This window comes from Brachypodium distachyon, chromosome 1 (assembly GCF_000005505.3).
Source record: "Brachypodium distachyon strain Bd21 chromosome 1, Brachypodium_distachyon_v3.0, whole genome shotgun sequence".
Taxonomy (NCBI): Eukaryota; Viridiplantae; Streptophyta; class Magnoliopsida; order Poales; family Poaceae; genus Brachypodium; species Brachypodium distachyon.
Window position 1 is genome coordinate 22,096,449 of NC_016131.3, and position 14,550 is coordinate 22,110,998.

A 14,550-nucleotide genomic window follows, 5' to 3' on the forward strand; every position below is an offset into this window, starting at 1 on the left:
CACTTACGGTTACAAAGTGAAATTTACTCTCTTCAAGCTGCACAAGTATGGCCATGACATAATGTGCACTAATCCATACAAAGCACATAATGGCTTCCAAAGTTCAAAACTATTCTGTGGCAGTGATGAATTGAGCTTTTACATCGAACTCGTTTAGAGGCAGTGGGTAAAGGTCCTACGAAACTACCTCAGGCGTGCATACCTCGTGTTTTTCTGTTGGCCAGGTACAAAGTTGAGAGAGAAAAGATGGAAGCCTCCAAAGGAGGAACATTGACAAAGCCTTGAGAAGTACCTGCTGATCACGCCATCTGTTGCACAGATACGGTCCCATGAACAGGACATTAACAATGGCCATCACTAAGACACTAACAAGATGTCTTCATTCACCGTTGACGAGGATGTCCACTGTGTACAACAGCAGCCAAGATATACCTGCAAACTGTAAAAACTTAAGATGGAAGGATGGTTGTAATGCTGGAGTCGTGTGCACATGTCCATGCCTAAAATGTCAACAACATTAGTAATATTCTCATATCAAAAAAATAATCAAGAACAGTGCAGGATTGTCAAGGGGAAAATTATCAAGAATGGATTAACCATCATATGATGTTGCACAAGTGAGCAGCCAGAATGCATTGCATGTGTTCAAAACTCACACGTATGAAGACATAAACATTGGGAGAACTGGAACGGAAGTCACAATTATTGCAAGCCCAAATAGCTGAGATACAAAATGCACATCAACTTTAAATGTTACAGACAGACAGGCTATCTTGCACTAATAGTATTAGATTCAGTTAACACTTAGGCCAATGTTGTGTTCTATCACGTGGCTGCTGCATGAAAACAATCGAGACTCCATGCTCGGAGCAGAGGTGACTATATTTCCAAAGATCAAAAACTGCATCACTGCAGCTTAGGTAAATTGTGCATGATCAATAAACAGACATTATACAGCAAAAATATTGCTCTAATCTTTCTTGTATACTACTGTTGGATAGACTGGATTCCACATGTTGTTCTTGACATAATCAACGGTTTCTTCCTGTAATACAAATTGTTAAAAGTTAAAGCAGTAAAGAAGAAGAAACCCATAATAATAAAACCTGGATTGGATAGTAAAGATAAACCACCTCACTGAGTCTTGCAAGTTCACGTGCATCCATGTCACGATATCCATCAGCTAGGTCCTCTGCAACAGCTTCCCTCACAACTGCTGCTGCCACCTCCTTAGTGATGTCACGTATTCTGCATGTAGAATAATACATCAATAGTCATAACAACAGCAAAAACTGGAACATCAGTTTTAGAACTATGGAACCTGGAGGTTGGAGGGTAAATTATCCCTTGGAGAACCTCTTCTTCTTTCATGTATGAAGCCAAGCTAAACAAATTTCAAGGTTGAGAAACAGATAAGATTAAATAAGTAGTTCAGTTGCGTTCAGAGATGATAAGTCAAGAGAGTCACCGCTCTGCCGCGGCTTGAAGCATTCCATCAGAGATAACCCGTGCACCAGACAAAAGGGTTCCAAGCCCTATCCTGTAATGGCAAATAAAGTCATAAGTTGCACAGGAACCAAGTCTAATTGCATATACTCGCTCCGTTCCATAATTCTTGACGAAATATTACATGTATCTAGACGCTTTTTAGGAACAGATACATCCATTTTTAGGCAAATTTGAGACAAGAATTATGGAACGGAGGAAGTAGTTTACAGTAGTAGCAGGACTAACCCAGGAAAGAGATACATGTTATTCCCTTGATTAGAGTGGCCGATCTTCCCATCACCTACAAGAGAACCATTAATAGCTGCACCCGAAGTAACATCTCATGTATTTAATATTTCAAAGTTCAGCAAACTATCAAAGTTTTGATTACAGCATCTGCTTAATCATTTGCAAAGCTGATGCCAAGCATAGATACTACGGTACATGTATAACTGATGTATTAGGAGATGGTGGAGTGCAGCGACTTAGAAAGAACCGCACAAAAGGAAGGAAGCACAATGTATGGATGAGCGACGTACCAAGATCCACATCGTCAAAAGGGCTTCCACTGGAAAAGATGACCTTTTCACCAAGAATCGAGAAGGCTTCGTCGGGTGTACATTCAGCTATAATATGGAGCCAATACATTAGATAGCAGCTACAAGATATATACTCAGTAAAATTCCATATTACAAACCATTCTTAGTCGGATTTGACATTGCAAAAATTGCTGGTCTGGAAGAGGACGAATCCTTTAGTGCTTCTAAAACCTGAAGATACAAACACCCACCACGACCGGCATCACTTCAATTGTTGATAGTTATCAGGAACTCCAATGGTGGACGCAACAATTAATGCTTTAATCTAATCAACTGGTACCAAACTGGTCCATAACTTGAGATATAAGCACAGGATTTGCAGGGAACCTTTAAGAAGAACTTGAGATAATACACAGTTGTGTCCCTCAACTATCACCCGTGGCTCCTTTTTGTCCCTAAATTATCTAACTGAGCCATGGGTGATATTTGAGGTATAAAGTTGCGTGCTAACTAGAAGAATTACCAGTATGGCAATAGTAAGCTAACATAGGAGTGTTTATTTTTGGCAAGTAGAAGACTAGGGTGGAAACGGCAAATATTTAACCCGTAACAATCCTAACATATCTGGGAAATTATTGGTTCTGTCCTCTGCAACATACTCCCTCCGTCCCGAAGTAAGTGACATCAATTTGTATAGATTCTTATACAAATCCACGTCATCTATTTCCGGACGGAGGGAGTATTTAATATCCTGTCGTGTAACTAGTCATGAAAACTAGTGGTGAAACTGGAAAGAACACAAAACGTGAATCAGCATTATGGCTTCGGACATCAGACTATCAGAGTAGTGAACATAAATTGGCATGCATCTATTCACATTTTAAGATATCTTACCTCCTTCGAGAACAAACCCCCAACAGCAGATAGTCCAAGAATGACATCAGGCTTCACCTTTTTAACCTGCTCAATGCATATGGTACAATATAAATAGTTCGGCATCAACAGTGTCCACTTGAACTCAAAACTGGATCAACTAAATAATGATGAGTTACACAACCTATAATTCCAGATGGGGCCATTTTGAAGGATAACCAGTAAAATGCGATATTACTACTTAATCCTATCTATGACTCATAAACCCCTAAGCTTATTCTTTCATGAATGGATTTTACATTGAAGGCAAATGTGACTTATAAATTTACAGATATACAAATGGACTACTTAGTAAGTAGCACACGCCACACGCCACACTCACACACACAGAGTACACCACTGACAGCAGTGCCAGACGAGAAAAGGGTAAAAGTAACAGAAAAATCCCAATTTGGCTTTTGTGATCTGAATTATTTATCTCACATGGAATATGGAAGGAGTGATTAGTGAATGACATTAGCTCCATGCAACAGAAAATTCAACGTCAAAAGTTTCAAGTGAATATCATTCTGTGCAGTATCACAACACGACAGCCAATACCAGATACCATTAGCATAATAGCATTAGCTGCAGAGTGACATCGCTAGAAATAGTGGTTTTAGGGGTTGAGTTTATCTCTGAACATTTTGCATCTATGTCCATTTTTTAAACTCCTTGGAAAGAGCATTTCTTGAATATTGAAATATACATAGCCTGCAAGCTAGAAAAAAATGCCATGATAACAAATTGTCCCACTCGCAACAAATTTTGGGAATGCAACCCTTCACGTAGTAGTGTGTCATGATGCGCTGTCCGGTAAGATGTCATGCCTATATCGGTACATATGCTGTGGAAAGAACCATCTATTCATCTCAGAAAAAAATTAGACAAATACCACTTCAACCAAGCTTGCCCCCTCACTTAGGCCTTGGTGAGCAAGTTCACTCTTTCTCCTAGCAAAGGGACGCGCATCTGGATCGATGTCTGCTCGGTCCTCTGTTATTAGACCCTGATCAAAACAGAACAGAGACGATGTTGTGAGTGAGATTTCATATACATGAAAAAAGATCAATAGTGAAGATACAAAAAAATTCTAGACTGAGTCAACACATTGACAAATTATTCAGTTTATGATTGGCTGAAAATCAAGGTCACTGGTCAGCACACTCCCACTCGCCAGTAATGGGATAGTGCAGCTGATTTTGATAGACATGCAGTTGATTTTGATAGACCAACAGAACAGTGCAATCTTTTTTGTAGTAAAGTTAATATCACAAAAGTACAATAAAAGTCCAGCAGACTTAAACAAAAATTCTTAGTTATCTGACTCACGTGGGCATCAACTATCCAGAATTGACTCCTGGCACTCTCAAAAGCAACATCATTGTTTCCCAACATCCTTGCCATGGTCCTGCTTGCAGCATTCACTACACCAATCCCAGCACTGCAAAAGTGAAATTTAATTAGCACGATACTTCTGAAATGCATTTGGTCGATGGTAATGATAATTTAGACCTGTATTAAAAGAATCAAGTTTCAGAAACACCAGTCAGTATATATGATCAATAGTCATTAATCATGAATCAGTTATGTTACAATTTCACTAGATTAAAAAACAAATGGACATATTCCGAACCTGCCGGCACCTGCAACAACAATCTTTTGCTTTGGGAAGTCTATCATTGGCCTTCCTTGTGCTCTTACAGCTCCTAGAAGGCCAGCTATCGCAACGCCAGCAGTTCCCTTTGTACATAAGGAAGTGTGATAATTTTACTCCCTCCGTTTCCAAATATGAGGCATATTTCAAGTGAGCACAAGGGTTAAGAAGTGCATAAAACTAAAGGATCAGAAGAAATGACCATGTTACCCTTATTTAAATATACCTTGGATATGGAAGAGGAATAATTGGTGATTACATTCTTATAAATGAAGGAGAAGAGATGTGACAAATGATGGCAAGAAAGGGAAAACATCAAAAACCCTCTCTAAATAACATCAATGAATTCACATGCATGCATTATGTTCTGACACAAGATGGAAAAAACTGACCTTGCAGAAAGAAATATAGTTAGTACTATTCTAGATCATTAACTAGAACAAAAGGTTCCTACATCCAGTAATTACGGAAACTCAGATAAAACTTCAGACCAGGCATGATTTTGACTGTGGCCTGTAAGTAACTGAACATAAAGTTATGGTGATGAATATTACAAGTACCACAGAACTAATATTACTGCAAGGCTCAGCAGGCACCTTCCCGTGAGCGTAGACAGTGCTTCCTCCATTTCATTTTATATGGACTATTTTGGTGTGGCGTGAGAACTAAGGAAGCCTTTTAACAGCAGAGGGAAATTACCATGGTAGTTATCTTGTTGTTGTATTGGAAACAGGAGAGAGAATAGTTAGTATATGTGTTTAACCAATAACCACAACTGAAAATGATGGTCAATCCATCGCAGCTATCGTGCCGGCAGTGGGGAAGAGAATGGCGCAGAGCAGGAAAGTGGCAAATGATCTGTTTCAGGGTCGCTGGGTGCAAGACATTGCAAATGGTCTCCATATCAGTTGCAGCATATCACGCTGGTGGCAGATGAAGATTTCAGGACTTGGCTAGCATCTTTTTGCTGGTTGTACGATGAGCAGTGCCAAGGGGGTATGGTCGCTTATCACTCTAAGCTGTCCTGGTTTGTTCCATTTTCAATGAAAATGGAACGGGGCGGGGGGCCTTTGGCTCTACAAAAACTCTAACAAAGCGGCCCATCTGGAAAGTGGAAACACCACAATACCTGCGTTATCAATGGGGTGAGGCCAGACTGTGAATCTTCGACCGAGGCTATTCTCAGTGAATCTTCGACTGAGGCTATTCAGGCGCGAAGGATCTCAGGAAGCTGTTGTTGCATGCCAGACCACCAGAAATCCCTACTCCCTAGCCTTTTTTTGCTTCTTTGATTAGCTAGGTAGTTTTTTAGTTTTGCAGATTTGTTTTCCCCTTATTTTCTGGTGTTCTGTACTTTGTGCCTTGCGTGTTTGAAGAAGAAAAATAAAATGAAAATGGTGAAAAGAGATGGTAGATGAGAGATAAATGAGGGCAAAAGAGAAAGGGTCATTAATTCTGCATACACACCTGACATTTTCAAAGAAAAATGTAAAACTTAGGTCTATGTATTGGAGTGGTGCTCAATATGAATAAGTAGCCCATCTATTAAAGGTTGCCTACAAATCAAAAAGGATAAATATTCTTTTCCCTTCCGGGAGGGGGCTAGTCATGGGAAGTGTCAGTGTATCAGAAGGAAATATGTAAATCATAGAACAATACGCCGTATAATGTTAATAATACAGATTGGTATAAGCCAAACTAGTTCTTACCTGCACATCATCGTTAAACATGCGATAGGTATTCCTGTAACGCTGCAGCAGCCTGAATGCCCACTTGCTTTGGAAATCTTCAAACTATGAGGACATAAGGAAAGTATATTTGAAGATATTCCAGCTAAAGCCACATGCAGGAAAAATGCGGAGCAAGCACTGGACATGAAAAAGCACCTGTACAATCACATTGGGCCAACGAGAAAACACAGCTTCCATGAATTCGTCAATAATTTCAACATATTCTTCTCCCTCAAGACGGTGTTCTTGTAGCCCGAGATCTGGGTAACACGAAATTTAGAAAAATAATACAGAAAAACCATCTTGATCTCTTTCTGGCTATCAAGCTCGAGACTGAAAGGTATCATTATCGGCATCAAATAAAAACGAAAACACTGGACTGATTAAGAGTGACTAAGAACATAAATGTAATATATTCACATTAGCTAGTTAAGATTACGATATAACACATAATGCATCTTTTCATGGAATGTCTACATCTATTTACTTTTACCTTCAAAGAATAGAGGGTGATCATATGTTTTAGATGACAAATATGCGAAACTATAATTTAACCACATACTTAACAGACAATATATACTTTATATGCTAGAAACCCCAAAAAGAATTGTTAAAACAAGATCTTACAAAGAGGATCCTTCAGGAGTTTCTCATTGTTTGTTCCCACATCAATCATAACTGGGAGAACCTAGAAGAATATTATAGAGTAATTAGAAATGGGGGATAAATATAAATTTTGATAACCCTAAGCAATAGGAATAAATACTTAAATAGTACTAGATCACTTTGAAACTCCATAATGTATAAGCAGCCAGCACTGTAAGCTGATGCCACACATTTACGATCGTCAATCTTACATTTTGAAGCTTTGCTTCTTTCACAATATAAAATCCTAATTTCACAGTTGGATAAACATCATTCACCTTGGTTTGGTACAGAAATGAGCCAAACTGGTAAAATTCCACAAGCGAATTTTCCCCAAATTATAATGCGAAGAGGCTAATTGGCAGTTTGGCACATTATCAAATTTACAAATTTAAGTAGCGCAGCATTATTATTATTTTGTCTATGATAAATCCCTGTAGGTGCAAATAGGAAATTATAATTTTATGAAATTATAGGTGTCAAAATTGGAAAATAGAGAATAAGGTAACTCTATTAATTTCCTAAGGTGCAACAAAAGCATACCCTTTGGGGATTGATTCCAGCAGCAGCAACATACAAATCCAGCTTTCCTATAGCAATGCCAATACCTTGCACTCCTAGATCACCCAGGCCCAATATCCTGCTTCCATCAGTCACCACTATCATGTCAACCTACAGTTTTCAGTAAAAAAAAACCATTGGATATTTATTTAACAATGTAAGAAACTTTCGTCAGCAAGATTCTCTCCTGGCCCTAGGAGATCTTCAATAGGCAAAGATACAGTGTCTTAGTCTCTTAGCCCAACTGTGTCATGTCATTAAGATAATGAAAGAGTTCAACTACAGAAAACCAATTCCGTAAATGGACAAGAACCAATCCATACCTGATCAGCTGGCCAGTTGTACACCATGGACATCATTTCCCCACGATCTTCTGCACTAAAATACATTCCCCGAGGTCGTCTAAATAAGCCACTGTAATTTTGGCAAACAGCTCCAACAGTCGGTGTGTAAACTATAGGTGCATACTCCTCAATGTTATCTATTAAGACCTATAAAATAATCAAAATGAGCTTAAGATAAGTTAACCACTTTGAAAAAGTGTCTTTGCCAGAGACTGCAATAACAGAGTTAACAGAGCAGGTGCATAACCATACATTGTGAGAATAAGGCAGTAGGATGCTATTGAGAGAAACATCATCAACAGAAACAAGATTGCATCTAAAAGAATATGTGAGCTGTGGAGTTGCACACCTTGTAGTACATTGTTTCATTTCTGTCATGCAGCCTGTTAAGAATACGCCATTTTGCCAATGGATAAGTATCAGATGGCCCATCTCTCGCATTTTGCTCCAGCCTTTTCAGGTCAAGCACTGTTACAAAAGCACAATAAAAGAAGACTTGAAGAACGTGTTGTCATGTATATTTCCATTTTGGTGCTTTTCACAAATGGCCAATGTGAAACTCAGTTTTTCTGGCGGGGAAAAGGTGAAACTCAGTTAATCTAGTACTAAACCTCAATACATCTAGATTCTAGACCTGAATGAAACTTGCAGCTTCAACATTGGGGCCACGTTGATATTTAGATGGTTTTCTATCGAGGTTTGTGATTGGAATTTGAGTTTGAAGTGATAAATAGGGCAATTGGCTGTACTTCATTCTAATCTTTCGCTTGAAGTGCACTAGAAGCCAGTTTTAAAGTTTGAAATTCGCCCAAGCCAGGGCTTGACAGAAAGCACACGCTTACAACAGAGTTCCAAATGAAAATTTATCCCGTAGATCCTCAGCATTCAGCAACGCATGACATGCATATACAACACCTATGTCGTGGGTGGTGCCTATCAGTTCAGTTGGAGTATACCAGCTAAAGTCAATTAATCAATCCCACCCACCCCGCCCCAATTTGGCACAACATCAAGCGAGACAGCAAGGACTAGGTAGGGCCGAAGGGAGAAATGAATTTATCAGGCAGGGTTGTCATGTCGTACTGAATCGGTCGATCTGCTGCTGCGAGGAGACGACGTTGGGCGGGAGCAGGCCGCGGAGTCCGAGCCGGTCTCTCTCCGTCATCGAGAACGCCGTGCCCTGAAGAAGCAGCACAACCCCGCACGCGTCAGGCCACCGCCGCAAAAAAAACAAGCCCCAGAACGGAAAACTAGACAGCCGCGCGAGCACAGGCGTACCCGGTTGAACCATGGGTCGTGGAGGATGTCGGGGCCGCGCTTGTGGAGCACGACGGGGCGGTGGCACTCCGCCGTCGTGAACCCCCGCGCCTGCAGGAGGAGGAGGCGGTGGAGGGTGTCGGATCGCCGGAGGCTCCGCGAGATGAGCGCCGCGTTCGCCATCCCCGCCCGCGCGCGCCGGCTGGTCCTGGTGGAGTGGAGGGCGTGCTCCGACCAGTGGGAAGGGGGGGGAATAAGCGTAGTCGTAGCTTTTTTGCTGTGTGATGCGCGATGGGGTTGGAATTATTCTCCGGTTTGGTTGAAGACGACGCGGAGATCTGCACCCGATTGGCGCCGACACAGAGGAGACGACCCCGATCTGCCTGCGTACGAACGCGGGTTCCTAACGCGGAACGACTTTTCGTTGCGTTTGGCCGCGACCAGTTGATCTCAGGCTGTCCAAAATCACCGACCAGCGGTTCTCGTGGTCTCCTCGTCTATTTTTTCTGCCGACAACAATGCTATAGGTACGACATAGCTCGGTAAGATTAGATTCAAATTAGTTCACGGTCAGCATGTGGGGCCGTCTGGGCACATTGCTTCTCAGTCTGCTCGTACGCGGATCGTGCACGATTTGATCATACGCAAGGCAGTTTCGTTCTGCAAAAACTACGGTATTCCTGCTAAAGATTAAAATTTAGATATTTACTTGAATTGGACTAAGTACTCAAGTAGTTTGTGTCTCTTTATACTCTGGATAATTGACATGGCTAGATAATTCTTTTCTGTGGAGTAGTCAACAAAAGTGACATGTTTGTTTTCTTGGGAGAGAAAGCCATTTCATTTCGGATAGAGCCAAATCACACACATTTATTTCTACGTACTATGTGTGCCTGAAATTTTGGAAGAAAATTGATTCGTAACGTTTGGAACGAACTCGTAATTGGAGTATTCTCTCCGATTCTAAATTGTTGTTGAAATATTACATGTATCTAGATATTTTTTGAAAATAGATACATTCATATTAAGACAAGAATTTAGGATCGGAGGGAGTAATATTTTCGCTGAAATCTTTTTCATACATTCGTTCGCTGAATTTTGCTTGCGAGACCCCCACACGGCCGCACAAGCCACGTCGGCCTGTCCCGACGAAACGCCGGATCTGGTACAAAGACGCTTCCACGTTTTAACGCAGAAACAAAACGAAAAACGGCGTGGTTTGCCATTTTCTTTTGCGCTCCTCCAGCCTCGCAAGCGCTCGCTAATAAACGGCAGGCACCAATCTCGGGGACGCGCAACGTGGGGGGAGCGGAGAGCGCGAGAGAGAGGAAGGAGGGGCAGGGCGAGAGCTTCGGGGAGAACCCCACCCATACCGCGCCACCGAGCGAGCGAGATCCCCCTCCCTTCCCCCCTATCTCCATCCACCCGCCCCCGCCGGACCCGATCCGATCTGACCTCCGCCGCCGCGCGTCGGAGAAGATGGCCCCCGTTTCGGCTCTGGCCAAGTACAAGCTGGTCTTCCTCGGCGACCAGTCCGTCGGCAAGACCAGCATCATCACCCGCTTCATGTACGACAAGTTCGACAACACCTACCAGGTATTGCCCCCCTCCGCGATCTCTTCAATCCCCAGAGTATGCTGCTTGTTTGATCTTTTGCCCGTTTGGTCGTCTCGAGCCGGGGCGATTAGATCTGTCATCTGATCGGGGCGAGATCCGGCCCAAGGCAGGCGTTTTGATTTTATTTGACTATTTCGACGGGCGACTAGATCTGTCGATCGGGCCCGCAGCGTGTGATCTAGCCGTTATTGGTTAGGGCGACCTGATGGTTAGACTTATGCATTTGGCTGTTGCCTTCTTTTATTTCTTTGGTGATGTATCACGGAACGATGAAATGCTCATGATCCATAGTGAGAAAAAGGAATTGGCGTGTGATCACTGCAATGCTACTTGAGGCGTAATTTGGAAGGTAAAGCACCGGAAATTATGCCATGGTTGATTGTATCGCTGGAGAATCAGATTTGTCTTCGGTCAGAATTATACCTGGGTTGTTTGAGGCCAAATTTTTTACATTCGACTGCATTTGCCACAATGATTAGGGTAGGAATGTTCTGCTGGAGAATTATGGCATGTGTAATGTATGTAATTCTAGCTAAGAAGTGTGTGAATGGCCTTTTGCAAGTTGAGCTAGAGGTACTGTGGCTCCCAGTTTGATATGGAACCTTTGCCATTTCTAGTGCTTGGCGCCTTATGCCATTCAGCATGGACTAGCCTTACAGTAACCCTGCTTCCACATTATTGCTGTGACTTGAAGATCTTCCAAGGCATTGTAGAATAGATGCACAATCTGAACTCAAAACTAGCACTGAAGTTCTTCATATGTATATCAAGTATACCTCCAATGAACCTGTTTTTCCTGGTGAATGACATGGTGGCTTTTAATGCTGTGCTCTATTATTGTGGGATGAATGATCTGATGATTATGTTCTATTTATTATTTCCCTTTAACACACTTTATATGGAAGTGGAAATAAAATGTTTCCTCATAATGTTCAGTTAATTTTGTGCTTATGTTTAATTCTTCCTCAAACAGGCCACAATTGGTATTGACTTCCTGTCAAAGACAATGTACCTTGAAGACAGAACTGTGAGACTCCAGCTCTGGTATGGATTTGTCACATCATTTACTGCATTGCTGACAGGTTGTTCTATCCATGGGAGTACCGCTAAGTGTTGGATCTTTATCATATGCATTCTGGTCCTTTATTTTCAGGGATACAGCTGGTCAGGAAAGATTCAGGAGTTTAATCCCCAGCTACATCAGAGATTCTTCAGTTGCTGTAATTGTATTTGATGTCGCAAGTATGTTCTCTCTCTCTCTCTCTCTCTCATCAGTTACCGTAAATTCACAAGCATGCAACACAAAGATAATTTATTTAGCAGCTAATGTTGTCAGATATGCAAAAGTTACACATTTTGCTACTAACTTTTTTTTATTAATTTAAGATTAAGCGCTTCTGTTATCTTTATTTTTTCTTTCATGCTTTAGGCAGGCAGTCTTTCTTAAATACTTCGAAATGGATAGAGGAAGTCCGCACTGAGAGGGGAAGTGATGTCATCATTGTGCTTGTTGGGAACAAAACTGACCTTGTTGACAAGAGGTGAGTGCGGTTCACGCTGGTGTATCTTTTTCTGTAGCTTTTGTCGGTTCTTCTGTTCATCTGTTGGATGTTAATGAATGCACTTTATTTTGAGTACTTTCATTTGATATTACCTAGTCGGATGTGATATCAGACGTACTTCTCCAGATGTCTTGTGTTTTTAGCACTGTGTGTACCAAAACTCACAGTTTCATTGTCTTGTAGAACTGTTGATCAAACTATCATTAAGTATATCAACAAATCAACACAATAGATATTCAAAACAAAAATAATTAGCACCACTCTGATGGTTTTCTGTGCAAATATTTTATTGGATCTCGCCCCAGGGCTCAATCAGAAAAAATGGTGAGCATGTCAGTTTCTTTAAGCGAGCTGCCTTTCTGTTTATTTGGTTGTATTATTGTGTGCGATTGTATAGAGCATAGTGCATGTGGTCACAGCTCAGAACTTCAATTTGTGGCTACAGTTTATGCACTCTTTAATCCCCTTTCCTGATTGGTTAAATTAGCTGTGAGGATACTTGAATGTGACTGTCTTTCCTGAATATAATATGACTCTTACATACCGCCGAGGTGTGTGTGTGTGGTTGGTTTGGATCACATGTCAATTAGTCAGTTGCATGAAGGGGATAAGGCATCCAAGGAATTTCCCTTGTTATTGCTCAACACACACACACCCTTACTTGTAGTACCAGCTAAAATATGAAAGATACTCAAAGCGTCCTATTTACTGCTCTCTGCTTCCAGAAAAGTTCCAGTCAAACCCTCTACCATAAAATGTGTGATTTAACAACCCCTTGAACTTTGGAAACCAGTGCAATCTCCGACTTGTCATCTGATTAAGCTTTGATCTGTTGAGCCAGTAAGGCAATGAGCCATCTTAGCAAATCGCTGTATACGGTGAGAAAGTTGAAAATACTGTCCGACTGAGCACTCAGCACATCTGAAACCGCCACCAAGGATTGATACATGATTCATTTGAGTGTGGCTACTTGTTTCTTAGCTACATTCTTATTGGCCTGATGTTAGTTATAAGTTTTCTGTTCGCATGTCTTCCTTAATTTCCGTTGTTTTCTCATGCAACAGGCAGGTCTCCATAGAGGAGGGGGAAGGCAAAGCAAAAGACCTTGGTGTGATGTTTATTGAAACCAGTGCTAAAGCTGGTTTTAATATTAAGGTATGCTTTAGAAATAAATATTTTTGTGTGTTTAATTAGCAAAATCGTGTTGGACCTAGTTCGTGTGCGTTTCCTATAAACGGGCGAGCTAAATCCAGTGCACGGGTAACATGCCATTCCATTCTTGTAGCAAGTTGATGAGTGTACTTATTGTTTTGGTGTTGCCACCATCAGGCTCTGTTCCGCAAGATCGCTGCTGCACTCCCTGGAATGGAGACTCTTTCATCAGCGAAGCAGGAAGACATGGTTGATGTTAACTTGAAGTCCGGCAACGCGAACTCATCCCAGTCACAGGCGCAGGCTGGGGGATGCAGTTGTTAGCTCCAGTCCCTAACACTCAGCAGCTCATGACGTCAAGGACCCCATGCGCATCAAACATCCCTACCCTACTGTTTCTCTTTCTCGGTTTCAGGAGGGTTGATTGTCTCACGGCAGTGAATCTCCATGATCCAAGTCAATGAACGAGAACCATTTCCGTTGGAAAGATACATTTTTATGATTTTCTAGTATTTTGTCAGTGGCCTATGCTAGCAACAGTGTATAGTTGGGTTGGCACTGGTGAGCTCCTATTGCTCGAGCTGAGTATTAGAGTTAGTGATTGGTTTATGTTTTGATCTATATTTGCGTCGCCCATCTTGTTGCAGTCAGCCCGAGTCTGTGTTTTTCTATGGTGTACTGAATATATATTGGAATTTTTGTAAGCTGTAATAAGCATATGTTGCCCCAGATACTCTTATCCTAGAAGTTTGAGAGATTGTGTTTGGTTTATAGTTGGACAGCGAAACCGCCTGGTATAATGCATTTTGTCTGTGGGTGAAATTTAGGCACCCCTAGTTGGATGGACATTGGAAGGGAATCAAGCCACGCAAATACGCGATCAGGGATGCGGACTGGGCGCGGGGACGGTGGAAATAGAAGGCGGAAGTCATGTACTCTGTACCAATATATTACTCCGTCCGATCCTAAATCGTTATCGAAATATTACATGTATCTAGACATTTTTTAAGAATAGATACATTCATATTTAGGTAAATTTGAGTCAAGAATTTAGAATCAGAGGGAGTAAATTGGAGTTGGCGGTGA

The 14,550-nt window shown here is 41.5% G+C and overlaps 2 protein-coding genes across 5 annotated transcripts; one reads left to right on the forward strand and one right to left on the reverse strand.

The window, feature by feature from the left end:
- Positions 1-9: 9 nt before the first annotated feature.
- LOC100838567 (NAD-dependent malic enzyme 62 kDa isoform, mitochondrial) lies at positions 10-9,545 on the reverse strand. Of its 4 annotated transcripts, XR_002964935.1 has the most exons (20): positions 9,155-9,545; positions 8,960-9,056; positions 8,226-8,344; positions 7,856-8,023; positions 7,515-7,643; positions 6,954-7,014; positions 6,483-6,586; positions 6,306-6,389; positions 4,576-4,682; positions 4,272-4,383; positions 3,835-3,948; positions 2,922-2,987; positions 2,186-2,258; positions 2,028-2,114; positions 1,735-1,789; positions 1,469-1,540; positions 1,322-1,384; positions 1,107-1,248; positions 293-432; positions 10-213 (listed from the first exon to the last, which is right to left on the reverse strand). XR_002964935.1 is itself a non-coding variant. In XM_024461287.1 (19 exons), the coding sequence occupies exons 1-19, from the start codon at positions 9,314-9,316 to the stop codon at positions 358-360; spliced, it is 1,890 nt and encodes a 629-aa protein (XP_024317055.1). In that variant the 5' UTR covers positions 9,317-9,545; the 3' UTR covers positions 10-357. The 4 variants fall into 4 exon arrangements, 3 of the variants coding, with proteins under 3 accessions (XP_024317055.1, XP_024317060.1, XP_003563075.1); XM_024461287.1 differs by having other exon boundaries at positions 10-432; XM_024461292.1 differs by having other exon boundaries at positions 10-439.
- Positions 9,546-10,365: 820 nt separating this feature from the next.
- LOC100823113 (ras-related protein RABH1b) lies at positions 10,366-14,235 on the forward strand. Its single transcript, XM_010239811.3, has 6 exons — positions 10,366-10,729; positions 11,724-11,794; positions 11,904-11,992; positions 12,180-12,291; positions 13,377-13,467; positions 13,642-14,235. Exons 1-6 carry the CDS (start codon positions 10,613-10,615, stop codon positions 13,786-13,788), a joined length of 627 nt encoding a protein of 208 aa, XP_010238113.1. The 5' UTR covers positions 10,366-10,612; the 3' UTR covers positions 13,789-14,235.
- The last annotated feature ends 315 nt before the right edge of the window (positions 14,236-14,550 follow it).

Bases quoted from the DNA above. Each gene is read 5' to 3' on its own strand.
- LOC100838567 (XM_024461287.1), bottom strand. From the start codon at position 9,316: ATGGCGAACGCGGCGCTCATCTCGCGGAGCCTCCGGCGATCCGACACC. The intron at 3,949-4,271 runs GTGAGTCAGATA...TGTTTTGATCAG, and splicing joins TCTGGATAGTTGATGCCCAC to GGTCTAATAACAGAGGACCG. The intron at 433-1,106 runs GTTTTATTATTA...TACAGTTTGCAG, and splicing joins ATCTTTACTATCCAATCCAG to GTATATCTTGGCTGCTGTTG.
- LOC100823113 (XM_010239811.3), top strand. From the start codon at position 10,613: ATGGCCCCCGTTTCGGCTCTGGCCAAGTACAAGCTGGTCTTCCTCGGC. The intron at 11,993-12,179 runs GTATGTTCTCTC...TTCATGCTTTAG, and splicing joins AATTGTATTTGATGTCGCAA to GCAGGCAGTCTTTCTTAAAT. The intron at 13,468-13,641 runs GTATGCTTTAGA...TGCCACCATCAG, and splicing joins AAGCTGGTTTTAATATTAAG to GCTCTGTTCCGCAAGATCGC.